The sequence below is a fragment of the Rhinopithecus roxellana genome, chromosome 10, assembly GCF_007565055.1.
Source record: "Rhinopithecus roxellana isolate Shanxi Qingling chromosome 10, ASM756505v1, whole genome shotgun sequence".
Classification (NCBI taxonomy): domain Eukaryota; kingdom Metazoa; phylum Chordata; class Mammalia; order Primates; family Cercopithecidae; genus Rhinopithecus; species Rhinopithecus roxellana.
Genome location: NC_044558.1, coordinates 4,808,712 through 4,827,124, shown reverse-complemented (window position 1 = coordinate 4,827,124; position 18,413 = coordinate 4,808,712). Strand labels below are relative to the sequence as shown.

Here is an 18,413-nt window from a genome sequence, read left to right as displayed (position 1 = left end):
CTGACCTGTGCAACCCATGTAGTTAGTGGCCTCTGAATGGAAAGATAATTGGAAAGAGGCAGAATGGGAGCACACATCAATCTTGCTGGTTTGACAACTGACATTCTTATAGGCAGATTCCTGCAGCGATGATGCTAGGAGAAAGAAACCTGATGCTTTGAAATGCCATTGCTATGAGAATGTATATAAAGCTGTATGGATATACAACAGTGCATACAAACTCCTACCCTGGCCTTTTCCTGTGCACATGGTCACATTCCACAAGTGTCACCGATACCTTCTCTCCTGGAGGGAGGTCAGAGCATGGGATAAATTGCCATTCTAAGGTTGCTGATTGCAGCCCTGGTTTGAATGGGCTACATGCCGTGGGGTCCAGTGGCCAAGGGAAACAACTGGGATCTCCCCAAGCACAACATAAACCTGACTCAGAAGCCATGGAGGGCAAGGGGAGTTATTCGCTTGTGCAAAATTCCAATAGAACAGATGCTGCTTTAAATCCGTGAGCCTTCTTTTGCGGGTCCTTATATTCTGGGAAGGAAATGAGTGACAGTCATGGTCGGGGACACCTTGCTGCCCCGCTTTACCCGTCCGTATTTGCTCAGGGCGATGTAGGTGCCTCGGTACAAGTCTGACTCATAGGCGTTGTAATTGTTGGGCAGGAGCGTTTCTCTGAACTTGCATTCTTCTTGGAAGCTGGGCTGCGAAAGACATGGACAAACAGCAGAGACTGGGTTACAAATGAGGAGTGCTGCAGATGCCAGCTGGGCCGCGGACAGTAGGCCCCCCTGCCAGGTGCCCCTTCCCTTCTCTTTGTGAGACAAGCACTGTGAGGTCCGAGCATCCTGGGTGGACAGAACGGTGAAAGGTTAGGATGGGAAGAGGCTGCAGGCTCTCATGGTTTCCTCTCCCCTTCCCTCCTTTACGATAAAGAAACCAAGGCCCAGAGACACGGGATGATGGTCTGTGCCACATGGGGCAGAGCTGAGGCTCTACCACTCAGGTCTCCTGACTTCCAGAGTACTTTCTATGAAGTCCCCAGATGGTAACTTGTTCCATTCAAAGAACAGACCAGGAAATGACACGATAGGCTGTTTTCTCGAGTCCACTGTGAGGGGGAGTCTCTACTGGAGCAGGAGTGACAGCCCAGAGTGCTATTTCGTGACTTTTCTACTTCCTAGTTGTGTGACCTTGGGCAGGTTCCTCCCCTTTCAGCCTCAGTTCTCTTTTCTGCAGACTGTCTGTGGTGGGGGAAGAAGGAGAGAGGTGGTTGGTGGAGGGGTAGGAGATATAGGGGATCTCTTAAGCCCTTTCCGACACTGTCTGTCTCTTTCCTTCTGCTTGTTGTTCCTCAGTCTGTCTTTCCTGGTTTAAGTCTCAAGGTTTCTATCCCTCAAAAAGGCCTATTCTCAGTTTTGACTTTGAGCCTAGAAGGTGTCTGGTACCTCCTAGACCAGGGGTCCCCAACCCCCAGGCTGTAGACCCGTACCAGTCAGTGGCCCATACCAGCGCAGGACCCGGGCTATACAGCAGGAGGTGAGTGGTGGGTGAGCGAAGCTTCATCTGTTTTCCAGCCACTCCCCATCGCTTGCATGACCACCTGAGCTCTGCCTCCTGTCAGATCAGCAGTGGCATTAGATTCTCGTAGGAGAAAGAACCCTGTTGTGAACTTTGCATGTGAAGAAGGATCTGGGGTTGCCTGCTCCTTTTGAGAATCTAATGCCTGATGATCTGAGGTGGAACAAACCATCCCCCATGCCCCCATCCCTCACCCTGTCCATGGAAATAGTCTTCCATGAAACTGGTCCCTGGTGCCAAAAAGGTTGAGGACTGCGGTCCAAGACAATCCTAGTTCTCCAGGGACACACAGGAACAGAGATGGTGAGGAGCAGGAGTTTTTACGGGGAAAAGGACCTGGTTCCCAATGTGACAGGTGATGCCAAGGAGCCTGGGACCAACAAAAAAAATGGCCCTTTCCATGCTAATTTGGGGCCCTTTCCATGCTAATTTGGTAGAGGAGTGTGTGTGGGATACCTGTTCAGAACATGAATGCTGGACTTCCTGTCTCACATGCACAAATTCATTCCCATTACATCACCCCAAGTCCTCCTCTTTCCTCTGCAACCTGCCTGGGTGGCTGCTCTGAGGGAGTGTGCAGGGATTTCCTGCTCTTGTGGGGGAAGCAGCTGGGTTGGGGCTAGAAGAACAGAGAGTGAGGTGGGAGCCAGAGACCCGGGATCTACTTTTGAAAAGAAATATAGAATGAGAAATGGGTGGAGGATAATTTCTGACTCTTTCTTGCTCGGGTATGAAAAAAACCCCACTCGATGGCTGCCGGGCTGTGCCAGAGGTGTCCTCTACCTTCTGTAAAGGAATTGTACTGCTAGTGTCCCATCTTGCTGGCAGTGTAGCTGGACGAGAACCTCTTGCTGTTCTGAAGGCTGGTAAGTAGCTTGCTCCTCACGACCCCAAGACTCCCAGAGCCCTTTCAGTGGACCCCTCTAGCAACATTTAGAACAGCCATACTTTCTTTCCCAATAGACTCCAAGATCCCTGAGATGAGGACTGTGTCTTGCTTGGTACATGATGCTGAGTGGATGGTGGTTGAATAAGGACAACATGGCTGATTTTGGTGGCTCACACCTGTAATCCCAGTACTTTGGGGGACCAAGGCAGGAGGATCACTTGAGCCCAGGAGTTTGAGAGGAACCTGGGCAACATAGCGAGACCTCGTCTCTACAAAAAAAAAAAAAAAAAAAAAAAAAAAAAAAAAAAAAAAAAAAAAGAAAGCTAAGCATGGTGGCGTATGCCTGCAGTCCCAGCTACTCTAGAGGCTGAGGTGGGAGAATTGCTTGAGGTCGAGGCTGCAGGGACCCATGATCGTTTCACCGCTCTCCAGCCTGGGTGACAGAGTGAGACCCTGTCTCAAGAATAAAGAAATAAGTAAATAAGGACAGCACTGAAACGTCAGGAGACCCCTGCATGGGTGGCTCTTTCAACGTAATGTGAGTGGGCGAGGGGACAGCCTTGCCTGTGGGAACACAGGGAAACCCCTCATACATTTTCCCCGTCGTCTTCTCTCACGCTCGCAGCCTGTTAACAAAGCATTTCCACTGATGTTAACTTGCTTGAGATCAATGTGAAGGTGTTCACCAGCCATGTCAACAGGTTAATGCCAGGCCAGGGGATGGGTTTTCATAACTTTCCTGTTTTCCTTGTTAGGGATGCTCAGTGAATATTTGTGGATGAATAAAGGGACGTCCTAAAGGTAAAAAGGATGAACTAATCAACATAGGTCAAGAACATATTTGTGGCCGGGCGCAGTGGCTCAGGCCTGTAATCCCAGCACTTTGGGAGGCTGAGGCGGGCGGATCACGAGGTCGGGAGATAGAGACCATCCTGGCTAACATGGTGAAACCTCGTCTCTACTAAAAATACAAAAAATTAGCTGGGCGCAGTGGCGGGCGCCTGTAGTCCCAGCTACTCGGGAGGCTGAGGCAAGAGAATGGCTTGAACCCGGGAGGCGGAGCTTGCAGTGAGCCGAGATCGTGCCACTACACTCCAGCCTGGGGGACAGAGCGAGACTCCATCTCAAAAAAAAAAAAAAAAAAAAAACATTTGTGCCATAGCTTTGAGGTTAGACTGATGACAATGGCCTCTTACTTAGCTGTGTGAGCCTGGACAAATCATTTAACCTTTAAAGCTTCAATTCCCTCATCTGTGCAGCAAGAACAGTAAGAAAAATTATGTCATAGAATTGGACTAAGCATTAATTGAAATAATGCATGGAAAGTCCTGGGAACAATGCTTGCTTTATAGTAGAATTAAAAACAAATTAGTAGTAGTAGTATTCTTCTCCAAGTAAATCATGAACTACTTTACATTAAAAGCCTCAAAAGACTGCCTTACCCTGGATCACCAGTCCTGTAAGACTTGCTGTGGGTTACTGGACAATTTAGCTTTTAAGCTCTGCGGTTTTTGACGGAGTGCCTGGGAGACAGTGAGCTTGCACGGAAGAGCAGGAAGCGAGAGAAAGGGCAGACGCTGGCGCTGGCTCTGAACCACAGCCCCTCATTAGGAGCCTCTCTGGACCCTGGTTTCTTGCCCTGTGCATGGGGCATAGAACCTGTCACAGGACTTCCCTTGTTGGTGGGCAAGCTTGGGAGCAGCAGCACCAGGAAAAACTCAGCTCAGGACTGATTGAAACATTCCAAGTAAAGCTATGCGAATGAGAAGTCCAGTACAGGTCAATGAACAAAAGAGTCCGGCGGTAGATCCCAAAACATACATGGATGTAAAATAAAATGAATCTGACATGAATATAAAGTAAAAGTGGTATTTGAAATCACTAGAGAAAACATGGTGTTGGAACAACGGAATGGCATTTTATTATAATAATAATAAAGTTTGGTGTGTATGACTTTATCCCTTACATCAAAATAAATTCCAAAAGAAGCAAAAATTTAAATGTAAAAAAGAGAACCATTCAAATCCAGAAAAGGGTTTTTTAAATAAACTCAGAATCAGGAACATCTTTCTAAGCAGGACAAAAAGAAAATTAAAGCCATTTAAAAAAAATTAATAAATTAGTCTTCTACTTGAAAAATATTACCTTAAAATAAGAACAGAAATGGCAAACTGGATGAAAATCTGTACAATACACATATGTCAAAGAGTACATTTTGTTACTATATTTAGAACCCTAAACTCACCAGAGAATGAACAACATTTATAAAACAGAAGATTCCCAGGAAAAGAAATATCAGTGGCATGTGAGCAGAAGAGAATATGCCTAATAAGAGAAATGTAAATTATAACTGTGAGATCACATGTTTAGTGGCCAGATTTCAAAGATAAAAGCCTTTGACACTCTGCTCTAATTAGTGAGGGCATAGAAACTAGGAATTCTCATTTAATGTCCTCCGATGTGTACACTGTTATAATCTCTATAAAGACCAATTTGGCCAAGCCTGTAATCCCAGCACTTTGGGAGGCCGAGGCGGGCGGATCACGAGGTCAGGAGATCGAGACCATCCTGGCTAACACGGTGAAACCCCGTCTCTACTAAAAAAAATACAAAAAACTAGCTGGGCGAGGTGGCGGGTGCCTGTAGTCCCAGCTACTCGGGAGGCTGAGGCAGGAGAATGGCGTAAACCTGGGAGGCGGAGTTTGCAGTGAGTTGAGATCTGGCCACTGCACTCCAGCCTGGGTGACAGAGCGAGACTCCTTCTCAAAAAAAAAAAAAAAAAAAAAAAAAAAAAAAAAACCAATTTGGCTGCATCTACCAGAGTAAAGGATGACTATATCAGCACTCCCACTTCTAGAAATTTATCTTACTGATATATTCCCACACATGCACAAAAGTTACTACAGTATTAAATAACAAAAGACCAAAAACAATGTTCTATTAGGAGAGGAGTAACTGAGGTGGCTCACGCCTGTAATCCCAGCACTTTGGGAGGCCAAGGTGAGTGGATCACGAGGTCGGGAGATTGAGACCATCCTGGTCAACATGGTGAAACCACATCTCTACCAAAATATAAAAAATTAGCTGGGCGTGGTGGTGCACACCTGTAGTCCCAGCTACTTGGGAGGCTAAGGCAGAGGAATCTCTTGGACCCGGGAGGCAGAGATTGCAGTGAGCTGAGACCACACTCCGGCCTGGCGACAGAGCGAGACTCTGTCTCAAAAAAAAAAAAAGGAGTAACTCAGTTATGGTAGATCCACATGATGGAATTCTACAAGCCTTGAAAAGATAAGAAGCTTCTCTGTACTGACATGAAATGGCCTCAAAGATACATTGCTAAGTGAAGACACAAGGTTGGAAAAAGTGTTAGCATAGTATGCTCCTGTGTGTGTGATTTTAAAAAGATGATAGCAGTGCGTGCACGTGTGCCTAGGCTATTTCTGGAATGATATACTGGGATGATACACTGGTAACTGTGGCTGCCTCTAGGGAGGAACTCAGTGGCTTCAAGATGATGGTAGGAGTGAGACTTTCCATAGAATATTCTGATACTTTTTCTCCTTAAAACAAGTTCATGTGTCACCTAGTCAAGTAAGTACATTATTTAAAGTGGGAAGGGAATTTAGGGTAGCAGATGGGCCAGGAAACGAGCGAGAAAACATTTTGATCAGAAACGGGTGGTCTCCTCCTTGTTGGGTCACAGCCCCTCTCCACCCACCAGCCTCCCCCCTGTTCTAACTTTGTATGTCCCTGGAGAGTAACCCGCCCAGTCAGTTCCAGAGAATTTATTTCTGATCTGGATGGTGGTTAAGGGAGAGGTTTCATGTGTTGTTTGCAAGCTCTAGAGAGGAAATGAAATCTTGAGGTGGAGGAAGGGGAAGTGGGAGGAACTGAGTGACTTGGGCAAGAAACTCTGAAACCATTGCCCACTTCCCGGTGCCTAGAATGTGTGCATTTGAGAACCCAGCCTCTTCTAAACGTCTGGGCCTCCTAAAACATGATTGTTTAAGCATGCGTGGCCACGGATGTATAGATTGTAGTTCGTTTTTCTGGTCGTTAGATTTTGGATCATTCAAATCCACTCCCCCTCAACATACACACGGGTTTTTTTTTTGTTTGTTTGTTTGTTTTGTTTTTTTAAGTTTACGACTTTTTTTTTCTTTCCATTCTGCTCTTTTCTCTAGCCTGTCTCTTATCTCTGGCCTTCCCCAGAATCCTATACAAAAGTAAAGTGAAAAAAGACAACTAGTAGATGAAGCTTGTGTTAGAAACCCTACCCTTCCCCTTGCTGCTCTCTCTCCGCCCTCAGCACCCCCATCTGTGGCATGAAGGGGAGATCGTGCATTTTCCCTGAATGCTTCAGGTTGATTGGATTTTCCTGCTGCCCAGAGTGATGCTCAAGACCCAGAGCCTTAATTCATCTTCATCAGAGCCCTGAGCTTTGAGTTCTCATGGCTTGGGAATGTTGGTTCCTCAGCTCTGGTGAAGAACGCCCTCAAGCCAAGTGAACGCCATGTTCATAAAAGCAGCTACCGTATATGATTACTTGGACAAATGAAATCATTCCACTGGATCACATTTCCTGGGCCTGCCGGGCTCAAGCCCCAGCATGACAATGTCTTCAATTCCATGTAGGTCTATTCAGACTTATGTGCATTTGGCACTCGCGATGGAGAAGGGCATTTCGCAGAGAAGCAAGCACATCCATGGGGTAGAAATGCCCCTAAAAGTGTGAGGTGGACAAGACAGCCACCCTCTTGCCTTTAGAGCTAAGTCACCTGGACCAATGAGGATCTAATCCTGCCTTTAAACATCTTTATCCTGTGACTGCTGGGGCCATTTGCCCCTGTTCCTCCTGGGAGTGGTTGGATGGAGAAGGATGGGGTGGAAGGATATGGGCAAGAAGGAAAAATAAACCAACTCTTTGTCCTAAGACTTTCTTCTACAGCCCCTGACTGCTTTTCCTGTCTTTAGCCGAAATATCGTCAGCTCTGAAGATGCCTGCATTTTCCAACTCTTTTTCCTAGCACACAATTGCACTGTTGATTTAGGAATGTTGGAAGGTTTTTCATCCGGTGTCTCATTCTTCTCACTCCTGTGGAGCTCTTTGTAGCAGGCGGGGATTTGTATGCAGGGCCACCGGCCCCTCATAAGGGCATGCGCCTCCCGCTGCTCTCCAGGTCCATCTCCCAGCACTTCCTCATGGTGGGTGTCCTTTGTCCCTTTCCCTCAGGAGTGCTGTTTTCTGCGAGAGTGGCAGCTGAACCAAGGCAAAGCTGGTCCTCCCCTCCCGCAATGCAGTGCCCCAGATACTAATCAGAAGTCTCTGGAGAAAATTAACTTTCTCCTTTGCACATTGTCATACTGTTGATGAAAAGCATGTAAATGCAGTTATTCTTAGTAAAACTGTAATCACTTGAAAGCATAACTGAGTTGCTGGTATCTTTTTGCTAGTGTGTATTCTTCTCGACCTAAGGATTCTGATGGAACCACTGTCAGGTGGAGATCCTTGATGTTTTGTTTTCTGAATTTTAAAGGGGACCCAAGGGGGCTAGAATTCACTAATTCCTGCCTCATCCTGAGAGAGCAGAGGTCCAGGCCCAGAGAAGCTCAGTGACGTTGCCCAAAGTAAGACAAGTAGCTAGAGGGTAGGTTGGCCAGGAACTAGAACTCGGGTCACGGAGCCCTGAGACAGGGCTGCACACAGCTGTGGCTGGACGTGTGACCCTGGAGACCCGGTGTCTGCAGCTGCAAAGGGAGGATGAAGATCAAATGCACCTCCTAGGGGTGCTGTGAGATCATGCTCGTAAAGCCCTCTGCAGCCTGTGCAGCCTAACACAAGCAGTAGGCCAGTGCTCAGGGCAGGGCAGCTATTTATATTGTCTAAAGGGGGGGCTCCGCAAACTGTCCTGAGCCTCCCCACCCCTCTTTCCAGGAGACAGACATGTGTGAAGCCACTTCTAGCCAGGTTTTCTTGGCCCTTATTCTCTGCCCACGAGTTGTTCCCTTGTCCCCCTCATCAACACCTCAGCCCCAGCCCAGTTTCCCTCCCCCACCCATGAGAAATCCCATGTAGTGGCAGTAGCAGCTGAGCCTGGGAGATGAGGCCGCTCAGAGGGCTTAAAGGGAAATAGTGTGAATGAAATCATCACCCAGTGGGAGGCTTCCTGGCTCCGGGGATCAGTCGGCAATTGTTTTTTTAGACTGTGATAAGGGCCTCTGAGGGGCAGAGAGGGAGGGGTAGAAGTCGCTCAGGAGCATCTGGTCCTGAGCCACACGAAACGTCAGGTGCCCCAGGCTTGGGGCACAGCTGTCCAGCCCCACTCTCTGTATGCAGGCCCGGCTGGCCCTGAGGTCCAGGGAGGAGAAGCTCCCTCCCTAGAGAAGATGCTCTTTGGCCAAATGCTACTGAGGGTGAAGGTAGGAGGGGTGGCAGGGCGGAGGTGAAGGGGGCGGGGTCCTTCCTCCAGAAGTTCCCTGTTCTCCTGGACTCTGCTCATTTAGTGAGCCCAGCAGTTCATCAACCTGCTTAACTCCCTTTAAAGTCATCCATCAATAATGGTGCTGCAGAGTGAGGGCTGGGGCTGGGGTGGGGGTTTCAGGCACTGGGAGTCAGCCTCCTTTCCCTTTTGCTATTCTGAATGCTCTTCCCCGCTTCACGGCGCTTTCTCTGATGGTTAAATCTTATATTCCCTTCCCCAGCCTTTCCCAGCTTCTCCTTCCAGGGCCAAGAGATTTCAAATGGGAAGTGGGTAAATATCCTGTCTATTTGTGCATTTTCTCCTCCCCACAATTCAATTCCTTTCTGGGTAGGGAGAAAATAGTAGTAAATAGCTTGTTGATAAAGGTGACAAGGAGAAAGAAGAGTTTGTGAAATTTGTGCTTTATCCCAGGAGATTTACTTGCTAAAACGTTCCTTGCTTGCATGGAGTCCCACAGCCAACAGCCCAAATTCCCGGCTTTCCTGATGCTATGGGATTCCGGGCATTATGCAGGCTGGAAAGAAGGGGTTCTTTGGGATGCTGCAATCTCCAAGGGGGAACCTGCTCCACCAAAACCTGGGTTGGCCCCAGGCCTCTTCCTATCCTCACCACCACTTTTCCAGAGAGAGTAACAAGGACATGTCTCTTCTGTCTCATCTCACCCACTCTCCAGCTCTCAGGTTCAGCGTAACATGGGGAGTGGGGGGTACCCTGCCCTCCAAAGGCCATGTAGCCTGCTGTCCCCCAAGCCTGCCTATGCCTCAGAAACACCTGGCAAATTTAAAATACAAAAACAAACGGATTTCCAGGCCCATATCTCAGCTCTGTTGAATAAGAATCTCCTAGGTAGGTACCTGGAAATGCATACTTTTAACACGTTTCCAAGGTGATAGAGATGCAAACTGTCCACAGACCTGTGTGGGAGACCCACTGATTTGAATGCATGCCATATGTCCACATAAACCAACCCAGACTGAGAGATGTTAGCACTAAAGATTATGGGACGGAGGTCACATGGTGAACCCGTTCTTGTGTTTCATAGACCTCCTATGTTGGGTCCCCCCTGGGACCCAGTACCAGTCCTGGGTCTATTTCTTCACATCCCAATCCTCAGTTGATCCTCCGAGGGGCAGTAGATCAGCCCTCCACACCCTCCCTATAAATAACTTTGATATTTTTTGAGGCCTGCTCTGAGGTCTTCCGTTTTAGCTGGCTTATTTCTGTCAAAGGAATCCTCCATGTCTTCAGTTTCACAGGGATGTTTGCCCACCATCTTTTGGAATAAGCCAAATGATGGGCCGAGGGCTGCAGGAATGAGTAGGTCAGTGAGAGAGCGGAGGTTTTGGTCAATGTGCTTAGAAGTTGGTGGCATTAACCCAAGTGCCAGCACTGGCGCTCCCAGGGGTGACCTATGGGGGTGGGGATGGGAATGGGTGGGACTGGTAGCTGCCTAAAGTGTGTAATGGGTAGGCTGCTTCTCCAGCTTTTATGATCAGAGACCAGAGGATTGAAAACGCTAGCGCAGAATCTCAGCACACTGATGAGGATGAAAACAGCCTCCCATTCCGCTCTTTCTGCGGCGCGCTAGGCCGGGGCGTCTTGCAGGGCGCGTGTCCTGGAGCAGCACACCCAGGCAGAGAGAGAGGCTTGCTCTCAGGGCCTTGCCAATGCAGGGAATCACACCTGCCCACAAGCCTGGATGCCAGAATGCGGGCTTCCCTCTGGCCCACGGGCTCCCTGAGCTGTGGTTTCTGTTTAATCACACAGACTTCATCCGGCAGGTGGGACAGAAGAAACACGGGCCAGAGCGGAGGACAGTCACCCATGAGGCTGGAGAAGCAGAAGCTGCAAGGCCCCTCCCTTTCACAGGCTCCTTTTAACAGCCTTTCCTTTCCCATTTAGATAGTCACTTCTCTACTCAGAATTTCATATTCTTTTCTTCAACTGTGTAAGCATCAAGCCCTCGTAAACCTGGCACTTCCCCGGCCTGGTGAACTCACCGTTGCGTACAATCTTCCTTTACTGTTCATGGCAACGAAGAGGGCACTTCTCACTCCAAAGAGACTCACCACACCTCGCTCCACAGTGGAAATTTCCAGCAGGCCTGACAAGGAAAGGGGGGCCACGTTACCTAAGGCACATGCAAATCACAGTGGGAACGTGAGCCGACAAGGGCATCTCAGTCCATCCCCATTCTCCTAGAAAGCCAGACTCTCCATCACCCCATCCACGATCCCTCTCGCTCTAGGAGACCCTGGCTGCTGCACTCATCAAGTGCTGCCATTGTGCTGTTAAAAATCCAGTTCTGCAAGGGAAAGTTCTGATATCAGAGTTAGGGACTGCAATAACCACTTAGCTACCTATTTAAGACGAGCTTTGAATCTGGGCTTTCATTGACATAATTACTTGAGGTCCTTGACTTGAGTAAAAAACTACATTCTGATTATTATTCTTCTTAATGTGTACTCTACATGTTTCAACAAATCTTAACCCCCTTAATCTTGAACACACAGCAGCCACACCATGGCTGATGGCTTTCTTGGATCCTGCAGCCCCTATCCTTTCTGGGATAGGAGACTAACCATACAGCAAGCTGACAACTTGCAGGATGAGAGCCTGGGGACAGAGGGAGCGCGTTGAGATAAAAAGACGGATGTGCTTCAGTTGGACATTTTGCAATTAAATTTCCTTTTCTTCTCCAAGAAAGAAGCTGAATAAAAATCAGCTTGTGTCAAATTTGCTCCAAGTATACTAACTCATTCTCCCTACCCCTGCCTTGCAGGCTTCCCAGACGAATGGTTCCCAGTGGTCTTACAAGGCATCAGATGGGCCAGTAATGCTGAAATAGTGCCACGGAGGCTCTAACCAAGGTGATGGCAAGGAACGCCAGGATGCTCGGACCCCAGTATACTGAGCCTGCACCCAGGTAGAGTCACGTGGAATCATCTAAGTGGTAAGCAGCATTTCTGTCCCCTTTATAGTGTATCCTGTCCACTAGAGCATGGCCCCTTCACCTTTTAGCCCGGCACGAGCCCAAGCCCCCAAGCGTCCCAACTGGCTGCAGCTGGCACTCACTGTAGGGGTTCTCCTCGTGGGTCCCGCTGATCCGGCCGTCGGGGGGCACCTGGAGGTGAAAGCCGATGCCCACGTTGCAGTAGAGCCTCCGCTGCCGCTTGATCCCCACCAAATAGCCACTTTCCCAATTCACCCCGGCGATCTCTCCAGCTAGCCCGGCACGAGACCTGGACAGCAGGGTGCCCCAGCCCCTCGAGTCCAGCAGCGTGTTGTTGGCACGGGTGCCTGCAGGCGAGGGCACCACCATGCCCACTAGGATGCCCAGGAAGACGAGAGCCCACAGCGTGCCCCGAAGACGTCCTGCTCCCCGGGACATAGTGATGAACAGCCTCTGTCCCAGGGCCATCCACCTTGCCTCTCAGGCACGTGGTCAGAATTAATGGCCCTAAAAATACCGCCCTTCTTGTTTTTCTCCCTCCGGCATGGCGGCAGGGGCTTATTTTTGGAAGGCAGATGAAGGCTGCTGACGTGAAACCAAAGCCTGCATGGGGCACTCGGATTGAGAGCAGAGGGACCCAGGCTGAGCCGCGGCCGGTAGAGACCATGGCTCGGGGACGCTCTCGAGCTCGCCCGCTTGCTCCGTTCCGAGTTGATATTTGGTTTGACCTATCTTTATAGTTGGTTCAGCAGCCCGGCCCTCCCCTCCACCCATCATCACCCTGACGTCAACCCGCCCGGCTCACTTATCCAGGGCTGTAACATTAACCTGCTCTTGGGCCTGGCTGCCTCCCCAGACCCCCATCACCCTCCACGTTCCCCAGGGGTTCTGGGAGCCACTGTCATTCCAACTATGAGGCAGGAATGAAGTGAGCAGGGAGCATCTCTGGGGGAGGGGGGAAGCTGGCTGGGGGCCCGGGGAAAGACAGAGACGAGAGGCCGCCCAGGACCCATACTGGGCAGAAGTTCTTTGCCTGGCAGCGCCGGCTTCCTTATTTAGAGGGCAGTAGGTAGAGGCAGGGATGGGAAAAGGCTGGTGGTGGTGATGACCGTAGCCTGCAAGTCACCCTCGAGAGCTTTGCATGGAAACAGCTGGCGGTGGAGGGGAACCCCGAAAGGCTAAGCCCTTTCAGCAGGAGGGTACAGAACTTCTCAGCGGGTGGGGATGGGGGTTGTTCAAGGAGCTTTAAGATTGTGGAGGGAGGGAGGGAGGGCAAGGGCAAGGTTTGCCTGCTCACTGTCCTGGTCCCGGCATCCACCTGGGGTGGAAGTAGTGTCTGGCCTTTGACATAGCCCCCTGGCCATTCTCCTCCCTGGATTTATCCCTGGCATGTGACTGATATGATTCCCATTTCACAGATGAGGAAGCTGAGGCTTAGAGAGGTTAAATGACTTGCCCAAGTTACCACAGCTAATAAGTAGCAAAGCCAGAACTTCTAAGGTTTGCCTGAGTCCAAAGCCTGTGCATGTCTAATGTTTTCAGTAGAAGTTGGCTGGCCCGCAGAGTCTATTTAGCTCCTTAAATGCCAATAGCACATCACAGAGTTATTTCAGTAGCATAAAATGATTCATTTGTTAAAAAAAAACTTGAGTGTCTTTGATGTACATGTATTTGCAGATAACTTCTGTATTTGCAGATAACTTTTGCTGGGCTGATATTGCATTCAGAAACTAGTGAAAGTATTTCTGCCAGGAAGTTATTCCTACACTCATTTTTCCTTTTCCCATATTACTTTTAAATAGATTACATGTCTAACTGAAGTGAGAAAAAAATGTAAAGCTACCAGAAAACCCACCCCACAAATTGCTATACGATATGAGAAGGAACTATTAATATATCTCTGAGGGTGAATAAGTTAACAAGGGTCACCTGGGGAATTGAATTAACTTGAGTTTAAAATCCTGTTTCTTGTACTTCAGTTCAGGTCTTAATCTGTTGGTGAGACATTAGTGCTGATTGTGCGGGGATTGGAAGGAGTGTGTGGGGGGTGATGACAGTGGCATACAGATGGATTTGAGCGTCCTGAGCAGTAGAGCTGGTCCCAGCAGGCAGCTCCCTTAGCCACACTCTGCACCCACGTTGCAGGCTGCAGGTAGCCTGAAAAAGCTCCTGGGGTGAGTTCCATGGCCCAAGGACTCTACTGAGGCACCACCACCTTCCCTCTGATTCTAAACCTTCTGCTGTGCCCTGGGTCCCAGCCTCTGGTCTGTGGCTTCTACCTGCCTTCTCTCTGTCCTTCTGCCTCGTTCACTGGGTTCGATGCTTTGGTTCAAATTTCTGTCAAGCCATGTGTTTCAGTGTTGCCCTAGACATGCCTTCTCAGATCCTGTGAAGCCCAGACATCTGTCCTGACCCTCAGCTGGTAAACTGAAGGGGGAGGGACATAGGCACCACTTGTTCCTACTGTCACCACGGGTCCCCTGGCTTCCCTATTGGCTTCCTTTCCCTTCTACTGCCATTGTCCCAGACCCAATCTCATCTCACCCACACTGCCGTGTCCCACAAGGAAAGATGATGCCATAGAGGCTCAGATTGAGTCTACTATGTAGGCCTTTGTTGGAAAACTGTTTTTAAAAATCCTTCTGCAAAGTAAGAGGTTCATGAACAATCCGAAGACAAAGTTGTCAACAAAAAGCACTTCACTTTGGATTTCCAGCTGGGTTTCATAGTTAAGCTTTCATGGATGCAAGAGCAGTGGGGACACTTTCTCAGTGATGTTGTTTGGAATCTTGTGTTAATTATGCTGGTGGTCCTCACTTAGGGAAGATATACTCCAGAAACATGTTGGATGGTAAGGAGAAGTCAGTCTGAAATTAACACTTGCCTTGGATAATCGGAGAGGTGCTCACCAGTAGAGCTCAGAATCTCTGTGGAATTTCTTGGAACCCATCCACTTTGGGACTGCCTTGGGAGAGAGATTAAACTATAACAAGGTCTATGCCATATACCAATAAAAATGGTAAAGCTTCTTAGATTTACCTCATCCTGGGTTCCTCTCTGTGCGGAGGTTGTGGTTCATGTCTCATAAAGCAATGGGCTTTGGAATGGGGACACCTGGATTTGAATCTCAACTCCACCATTTAGTAGCTCTGTGACCTTGGGAAAGTTCTGGACCTCTCTGAGCTTCATTATTTTGTCATCTGCAAAATGAGATCATTGCTTCTTAAGGTTGTTACAATGACTAGCAATAATATATGCAACTGGCCCAGTGCAGAGCACAGTAGAGCTATTTCTCAGAAATTTTCCTGAAACACATTGAAAATCTCACCCAATTAAAGAGGACAAACCAAAGTGAGAAAGACCATCTCTTATCTCAGGGGATGGGAGAGACACGTGGGCTTCCAGCTCTTCATTGCCATCCGCTAGAGCATATGTTGTGATGGCTGCTAACATATGCAGAAGCAGGCAGCCCAGATTCCACAAATGTTCTGAAAACCAGTGAGTGCCTTGGTGTCGTCCCCTGTTAAATTTAAAACTTAAGTAATTCATGCTATTAAAAAGCCTGGGTCTTATTTTTATCGGGTGATGCGATGAGGCCCTGTTCTAAATGCACCTCCTCTGCCTGTCTCTATAGCAACTTTACTGTGCTTATGTAGCCATATATTTTTCCTGAAGGCTAATTAAGTTGACAACTGCTAGGTCTTCTTGGCTTACCAGATTTGCACTTGACCCTTCTCTTGGGGCTTAGGGACCCCTATGGATGTGAAGTGATAGAGAAAAGAGTAACAGGTGGAAGAGGCCTCTCTCCATGGACCCCTCTTGCAAATAGTTGGCCAACAGCCTTTGGGGATTGTCAATCACTCTCGCTGGATAAGCCAAGATCCAGTGGAGGTGAGTAGGAAAATATGTTAATATCTGTCTCCTTCTACAACAGGGTCCTTGTCCCCAAGGGGGATGCCACAAAATACAGGTTTGTCAGATTTGGCAGTGCTTAGCCACACCGACCTTCTGCATCATCTGCATGGCAGAACGCCCTCTGTCACACCAGGTGGTTGCTCTCTGTGACTGCTGTGTGTTACATAATCAAGATCAAATGCCTGAGGGGTGACCATAAGGAAAGCACATAAAACCCAGATACGCCTCATCCATGTAGATTGTGAAAAGCTGTGCTTACTTGTACTTCTTACATTCGGGTTTGAAAAACTAGCATTTGCCTTTTTCTATAGATAATTTGGAAAATATGGAAAACAATAAGGTGGAAAACAAAATAGCTGTTTGTGCTTAGTGTCTGTTGCTCAGGGGATTTAATCAGCATGAGAAGGACACTTGTAGAGATGAGGGTCTAGGAAGGATTCCTGCCCTAGGCCTGAGGAAACAGGGACATTTGCAGCTCATAAACTTGCTACAAGAGGGAGAATTGAAGAGAAACAGTTTAACAGTTTCAACTGATCAACGGTGTCCAGGTAGAACTTCTGCAAGGATGAGCCAGCTATTAGCTTGCTAGCTATTCCCTGGGGAAACCTAAACTTTGTACTTTCCTAGTGGAACCCAACTTTTCCCAGGCCTCACCCACTTACATGGTGGGAGCCATTAACAGTCATAATCCACATTTCCCTGGTTCTTCCTTCTTCCAACTCATGTGGAACTTCACCCCACTACAAATCACCCCCAAGAGATTTCTGCAGTTCCAGAGCATGTCTCACGCATGTTCACGAGCACAGTGTTCCTGGGCATACTGCCAGGCACCTGTGTGGATCACCCTGTTCTCCAGCCCTTCCACCTCCTGCTGGCCAGCCCGGGGGTGTTCCCTTTCTCACTACAGCTCAGCACCTGCAGCCCTCAAGGAGCCAGAGCTGCTTTACGTTCTGTTTCAAAGCCAGGAAGAATACCTTAGCCCCTGTCTTCATGTTATACCTGTTAAAGAAATACCTGGCCAGTACTACTCATGCCCTGGTGATCTGCTCATTTGAAGTTTTTTCAGACTCCCTGCCCTGCAAAGGACTCAGTCTTATTATGGGTTGAGCTGATCAGGTGGTATTCCCATTTCCTTCCATGTGGATTATTTTTCTGGAGGCTCTTCAACCCCTCAGACAAATAGACTTCTGCTGGGGCCGGCCCATCTGCATTGTCTATATGTGTCTGAATCCTGGCTTGAGTTAGACTAGAGACCCTGCCCTACTCCCAGAGACCCCTACGATGGGGAGGGAGGGAGCCCCTGAACGCGCGGCTTTGTGGTCTGATTGGTCACCAAGTATTTGCAGAGTTTTCTGGGAGAAAGCATATGATTCTCCTCTCTACACCAGAAATCATCTTCTTGCGTTAAAGTGCTTCTTGATCTATCCCTTCAATCTGAGCCCCATTGTGGCTGTGTCTCTCAGCGTGACTTCCTGTCCCCTAGTGCTGTCTTTCTTCTCTGTCTCACTCACGCTCTCCCCTTCTCCCTCCTTACTATGCTCCAGCCATAGATGCAAGTCTAGAGGCTTAGCCAATTGCCAAGAAAGCAGCACCTCAGGGCTGGCTGACCACCACTGCCACACATCTCAGCTGAATTTGCAAAGGGGCAGAGGAGTCGGATAACTTTCTGGAACCTTGGAACCTAAGAGATTTTGGCTCTGCTCAGAGTTTTGTGGTTTCTCAGATTTATCTCTCATGATCATCATCTAATAATACCTGCTGCGTGCTGAGGCGGGCATGCACCCTGCCAGCCACCATGCAAAGTTATGTAAAAGACTCAGCCCTTAGTGGCAGGCTCCCCAGTGTGACACAAAAGGCCCTCCCTGTCCTGACCTCTCCCGGCCTCTCCAGCTCCATCCCCTGCCTCTCCCTCTCCGGGAATTTTTGCTTCAGCAACCTCAAATGGCCTGTTGTTCCCAGGCATACTGTGTGCTGTTTCTGCCTCGTGTTTTTGCTCAAACTGTCTTCTCTTTGCCTGGTGAATTGCTTTCCTCTTTAAAGAGTCAGCTTAAGTGTCACCTCCGGAAGTAATCCTTGACAATCTTCCACCTGTCTCTAAACTGGATTCAGCGGCCTGTTCCCCTCCCCGCTTTCCCTGCCTCATTGGTATTTTGCACGATTATCTCTGTCACTGCCCTTACTGGGTTTTAACACTCTGACAAGGTGCTGACTTTGAGAGTGAAATCCTTAAGGCACCAGTGGCGTCTTACTGTCTCTGTATCTTCAGAACCAAGCACCGTGCCTGCCATGCAATACGGTTTATGAAATGTTTGAATAAATGTGGTTGAATTAAAGGCTTTACATCCATGGATTTCAGTAGACGAGCTATTCTCAAACAAGGGCCAGCCCTCTGTAGAGGAGTGATCAGAATTTTGGTAGGAGTGGGATGATATTCATTTAAAAAAGCACTTTCAATATAATGATTTGCATTTTGTCATTTCAAACACTTACATTGAAGACTTCTGCTTTCACTGTGATGGAGAAACCTGTATTTGACTTGTGCTCCCATAATAAACAACAAAAAAACTGGGCAAATGAAACAGCAGTTTTTAAACACTGG

At 48.4% G+C, this 18,413-nt stretch overlaps 1 protein-coding gene across 1 annotated transcript; it reads right to left on the bottom strand.

Annotated features, from left to right (window-relative positions):
* Positions 1-448: 448 nt before the first annotated feature.
* Positions 449-12,411, bottom strand: FGF6 (fibroblast growth factor 6). Its single transcript, XM_010359149.1, has 3 exons — positions 12,022-12,411; positions 10,947-11,050; positions 449-698 (listed from the first exon to the last, which is right to left on the bottom strand). The coding sequence occupies exons 1-3, from the start codon at positions 12,365-12,367 to the stop codon at positions 522-524; spliced, it is 627 nt and encodes a 208-aa protein (XP_010357451.1). The 5' UTR covers positions 12,368-12,411; the 3' UTR covers positions 449-521.
* Positions 12,412-18,413: the final 6,002 nt, after the last annotated feature.

Coding starts and splice junctions, on each gene's coding strand:
- FGF6 (XM_010359149.1), bottom strand. CDS start 12,367: ATGGCCCTGGGACAGAGGCTGTTCATCACTATGTCCCGGGGAGCAGGA. Junction 11,051..12,021: donor CCACGAGGAGAACCCCTACA/GTGAGTGCCAGC, acceptor TTTCCTTGTCAG/GCCTGCTGGAAATTTCCACT. Junction 699..10,946: donor AAGGAAGATTGTACGCAACG/GTGAGTTCACCA, acceptor TGTCTTTCGCAG/CCCAGCTTCCAAGAAGAATG.